A 5,488-nucleotide genomic window follows, 5' to 3' on the forward strand; every position below is an offset into this window, starting at 1 on the left:
AGGAGAGTCTGCCCATCTCGCCGTCAGCTTGAAACTTTCTTTATATTGCAGGTAGTATATAAGTCGGAACGCGCCGGATCGGGCGACTATATCATATAGCTCCCTTAGAAATGACACATTAATCTTTGAATCAGTAGTTGATAAGCCTCCCCATAAGCTTCCGTTTCGAAAAAATTGCCGATTGCATTTAGTAATTTCAGATCTCTTCACTAGGAATGACGTCTTTTGTGATTTTCTTGGGACTGTTTGTCTTGGTATTCTGCCACGATGAAATGCGTCAACTTTTGGATAGTAATTGTGACGATTACCTTGAAGAAAGAGTAACTTCAGGAACTAATGCACGCCCGGGTACTACTCCTTGGATTGCTGCCATAAGCAATGGAACTCATTTTTTTTGCGCAGGCACGCTCGTTCATCCACGTACGTACACTTGTTTTATAGTAAACTGGCAATCATTTAATCGCATTCATTCCAGGTTTCGTCTTGACAGCCGCCCACTGCATTAAAAATAATCAACAATTGTAAGTACCCTGCCGACGCAGAAAAAACTGTTTGTCTAATCTTGTTCGCTTAGTCTGGTGAGCTTAGGGATGTACGACATGACCTGCCCAGAAGAAAAGTGCCCAGAAATAAAAAATTATGATGTGATTAAGGCCATACATCATCCCCATTTTAACGACTTTACCAACGAAAATGATATCGCCGTTTTAAAATTGAGCGTTGAAGTGGTTTACAATGGTAAGCTAATAATAACCATAGGAAAATATATAACCTTTCATAAAAACACTAAGAATAAGTTGATATTTTGAGGATTTTTTGCATTACTATTTTTATACCCTTGCAGAGGGTATTATAATTTTGGTCAAAAGTTTGCAACGCAGTGAAGGAGACATCTCCGACCCCATAAAGTATATATATTCTTGATCAGGATCAATAGGGGAGTCGATATAACCATGTCCGTCTGTCTGTCTGTTTCAATACCGTTTGCGAGCTCAGCTTAAAAGCTAGCGATCTGAAACTTTTACAGCCGTCCTAAAACATGTGTACGCATATCAAGTTTAAAAAGCCCCCCGATCGGACGTCTATATACTATAGCTCCCATGGGAGCAATCGGATATACCTTCCGAGAATTGAAGATATTTCGCGCAGTTTAAAAGGTATTGTCATGCAGCTTTCCAAATCTCGTTTTTTTGTACATATAGTACCTTGATAAGGGTAAAAGCGCATGCCGATCGGACGTCTATATCTTATAGCTCCCATAGAAACAATAGTGTGAAATCGGTTAAAACTTAATCTTTTTAAGGTTATTTCGCGCAGTGTATAATCTATTGACATACATTTTTCCAAGTCTTATTTATTTATGCATACCTTGATCAGCGCAAAAGCGCTTGCCGATCGGACGTCTATATCTTATAGCTTCCGTGGGAAAAATTGTTAAAGGCTGCGAAAATTTCCATTTTTTTCTTTTTTACATACATGACATTTTTGCAGTAGCTATTGACATGAAACTATGCAAATCTAGTTTATTTATGTATACCTTATTTTTTTCGCTACTTTTTTAATATTAGCAATTTCGGCAAGGTCTGCAAGGGTATTAAAGGGTTAGCTTCCGTCCTCGTTTACATTACTATTTTTTAAATAATTTGTTTTATAACTTTAAGCCCTTAAATACACAATATTTTTTTTTTGAATTGAATCGGTAAGAAACATTTCCCGTGCTATAATAATGAATATTATAAATACAGTAGAATCCGGTTATAACGAGTCCGCTTATAGTGTCCGTCCGGTTATTGCGACGAAAACTCAAAGACTTCGTTGGTCCCCATACAAACTTATACTTTCTAAGTTTGAATTAACTTATATGGTTAGTTCCTCTTCCGGGTATAACGACGTAAAATCCTCGGTCCCTTGAAAGTCGCTATAACCGGATTTTACTGTATATAAATTTCAGTGATTTTTTAACCCTTTATCGGCCTAGCTTGTAGGTTAAAATAAAGGTAAATTCAATATTTTTTGTTTTATATTAAATTTCAAATTTCTTAAGAGGGGGGTATAGTTAATTCGTTGAAAAATCTGACATTTTAAAAAATTTTTATTGGCGATACGGATAGTCTCAGCTCAATTTTTATACCCTTGCAGAGGGTATTATAATTTTGGTCAAAAGTGTGCAACGCAGTGAAGGAGACATCTCCGACCCTATAAAGTATATATATTCTTGATCAGGATCACCTCCTGAGTTGATATAGCCATGTCCGTCTGTCCGTCTGTCTGTCCGTCTGTCTGTTTCTACGCGAACTAGTCTCTCAGTTTTAAAAATATCGAATTCAAACTTTGCACACACCCTTCTTTCCTTTGCCCGCAGTATATATGTCGGAATGGCCGGGATCGGCCGACTATATCCTATAGCTGCCATATAACTGATTGATCGGAAATGCCATAACTTTGGTGTTTGTAAAGTTAGGAAGTTGGAATTTTCTATGGGCTTTATATTTGGCCAATCAATCCGACCTACCAAATTTCATAAGGATCGGCCGACTATATCTTATAGCTGCCATATAACTGATTGATCGGAAATGCCATAACTTTGGTGTTTGTAAAGTTAGGAAGTTGGGATTTTCTATCGGTTTTATATTTGGTCAATCAATCCGACCTACCAAATTTCATAAGGATCGGCCGACTATATCCTATAGCCGCCATATAACTGATTGATCTGAAATGCCATAACTTTGGTGTTTGTTAAGTTAGGAAGTTGGGATTTTCTATGGGTTTTATTTTTGGCCAATCAATCCGACCTACCAAAGTTCATAAGGATCGGCCGACTATATCTTATAGCTGCCATATAACTGAACGATTGGAAATGCCATAACTTTGGTGTTTTTAAAGTTAGGATGTTGGGATTTTTTATGAGTATTAAGAATGCATCATATGAATAATTTTGGAGAATATAATTTACAGAGTATTCTGCAAGGGTATATCAACTTCGGCTCCGCCCGAAGTTAGCTTGCCTTTCTTGTTTTTTTTATTTTTTTTCGATTTTTTAAGGCAAAAACACCGATTTTCGCCTAAAACGTCGAGATATTTGTTACTGTAAAATTAATAAATTAAAAAAAAAAAAAACTCGACAGCGTTACGTGAGGAATTTAGTTGAGAACAACTGTGCAAAATTTCAAAACGATCCGGGCAACTTTTCAGGAGAGCGTTTTAAAGTTTTGGACACCCATACAAAACGAGCTAACTTACCTACGTTCAACTGGCCCTATGTTCGGAAGCTTTACTCGGACCGATCTAAAACTTTAACACAATTTTCTCAAGATGTTGTGCATTCAGAAAAAAAAAAAAAAATGCAAAAAAAAATTTTTAATACTTTACCCCCCTTAAGCCCTAGCACAGTACATACTTGATTCTTTAATGCAACTTAGTCTAGTCTATATTTTTATAAGAATTCTGTATTTTTAAGATAAGATCGTTCAATGTGGAATAATACTTTCTTGAAATTTATTTAATGTTATTGATTAGAATGGATCCGTTCGATCTGCATTGTCACTGGTGACGGGCTAAAAACGTCGTCAATCGTGAATTTCTCGGCATATGGCTGGGGTGCAACGGAGAACCTTTACTTAAGTCCAATCCTTAAGACCATCAATCTTTCCCACACACCGCAATCTTGCTTAAGGTTTTACGAGGAATCGCAGATCTGCGCTGGTGCCGAAAGAGGCGACACTTGCCATGGTGACTCAGGTGGTCCACTGGTCGCCAACATCACATATCGGGGATTCGTATTCCCCACATTGATCGGGGTCACTAGCTATGGTTCCAAATTCTGCAACGCTAGTGCCAACTACGCGAACGTTACGGTCTTCAGACAATGGATCAAAAATACCATTTTGGCTAACAATTACGATCAGGATCAGGAGCCCTTGTTGGATGAGAACTGCAGCAGCACTTGGGATAAACATGGATCTGTTCACGAACCCTGGAAAGTATTATTATATTACTACCTTCCTATGGGCCATGGTAATTATTTTCAATGGTAAACTTAATAGTCGATAATATTTTAATTTACGTTTTCTAGGCTGTCTTAGTAGTACCCAAATGCCTTCTGGCTCCTTAATCACAAATCGTAATTATTTTTAATAGTAAACATAATACTAGATAACATTTCAATTTACGTTTTATAGGCTTTGTTCTTACTACTGCAAGTAGTTTGCCCACAAATGTAAAGCTTATGTAAGTAGCAATGAAATAATATCAACCTATTTGAAATTTTTATTGGTATCTCTTGAAGTTATTATTTGTGAAATTATTATTTGATTGCGTGGATCTTAAAATGGACTTATGATCTTAATACAAATGCATCGTACTGTTTTGGATCAAAAATAATCAAGAGTTTTTAAATTTATTGAATTGTGTTCGCTAAAATAAATTTGATTATTTTTGTTAGATAAGAATATATACTATAACAATGACTTGAACTGTTTTGATGATAAACAATGTTTTCATTATCTTATTTCGCTTCGGTTACTAAACTCTCAACCACTAAAGAAAGAATCATATAAGATAATTATTACAAATTTATTTACAATTAGTTGTTTATATATTTGATGCAGACTTGTTAGAGCGTCCGGCGGTGTCAGCTTTACCGTTAAATCTGCCCACAAGCATCCCCAATTCACCGACTTCAACACGAGTTATGCAAATGATATAGCTTTGCTTGAACTTGATCGAAATGTGCGTTATTCTCGTAAGTTAATTTATTTTACCAACTTCATTTCTTAATAACTTTCGTTATCTTGCTGTAGAAAATCTGGCACCGATCTGCTTCCGCCCAAGTCTTCAGATGTCGGAGAACCCACCAACATCGCTTACTGCCATTACTCCTTCTTCGAAAAATGATCACTGCAAATTTGAATATGAGAACTTCACCGTCATTGATCGTGTTACCATTGGACTTGTCATATATGAAAATCAAATCTGTGTGAAAGAATCGTCCACCGTTTTACATTCAGGTTGCGTATTTGGTGCCAGCGAATCTACGTCGTCGGGCGACAAGTTCTTTCTCCACGGCATTGCGAGCTTTAGGAAGAACGGTGTGGTCATTCTTACAAATATTACATCATACGCGGATTGGATAACGGAAACTGTAAATTTTAAATAATAAAATGTCATTAATATCACCCAGGGAAACATATTCGACTAATTTCTTTTTAGAATAATACATACTATGCTTGATTTAATTCTACATACTTAAAATATAAGTAAAAACAAGAAAGGAAAGCTAACTTCGGGCGGAGCCGAAGTTGATATACCCTTGCAGAATATTCTATAAATTATATTCTCCAAAATTATTCATATGATGCATTCTTAATACTCATAAAAAGTCCCAACTTCCCAACTTTAAAAACACCAAAGTTATGTCATTTCCAATCGTTCAGTTATATGGCAGCTATAAGATATAGTCGGCCGATCCTTATGAAATTTGGTAGGTCGG

At 36.3% G+C, this 5,488-nt stretch overlaps 1 protein-coding gene across 2 annotated transcripts; it reads left to right on the forward strand.

Moving 5' to 3' along the window:
* Window positions 1-213: 213 nt before the first annotated feature.
* Window positions 214-5,184, forward strand: LOC108046090 (prostasin-like). 2 transcript variants are annotated; one of them, XM_044461065.1, is made up of 8 exons: window positions 214-420; window positions 476-521; window positions 575-738; window positions 3,517-4,014; window positions 4,073-4,120; window positions 4,179-4,227; window positions 4,608-4,741; window positions 4,800-5,184. In XM_044461065.1, the coding sequence occupies exons 1-8, from the start codon at window positions 216-218 to the stop codon at window positions 5,153-5,155; spliced, it is 1,500 nt and encodes a 499-aa protein (XP_044317000.1). In that variant the 5' UTR covers window positions 214-215; the 3' UTR covers window positions 5,156-5,184. The 2 variants fall into 2 exon arrangements, with proteins under 2 accessions (XP_044317000.1, XP_044317001.1); XM_044461066.1 differs by lacking the exon at window positions 4,073-4,120.
* Window positions 5,185-5,488: the final 304 nt, after the last annotated feature.

The sequence above is a fragment of the Drosophila rhopaloa genome, unplaced genomic scaffold, assembly GCF_018152115.1.
Source record: "Drosophila rhopaloa isolate 14029-0021.01 unplaced genomic scaffold, ASM1815211v1 contig_3, whole genome shotgun sequence".
NCBI classification, from domain to species: Eukaryota; Metazoa; Arthropoda; class Insecta; order Diptera; family Drosophilidae; genus Drosophila; species Drosophila rhopaloa.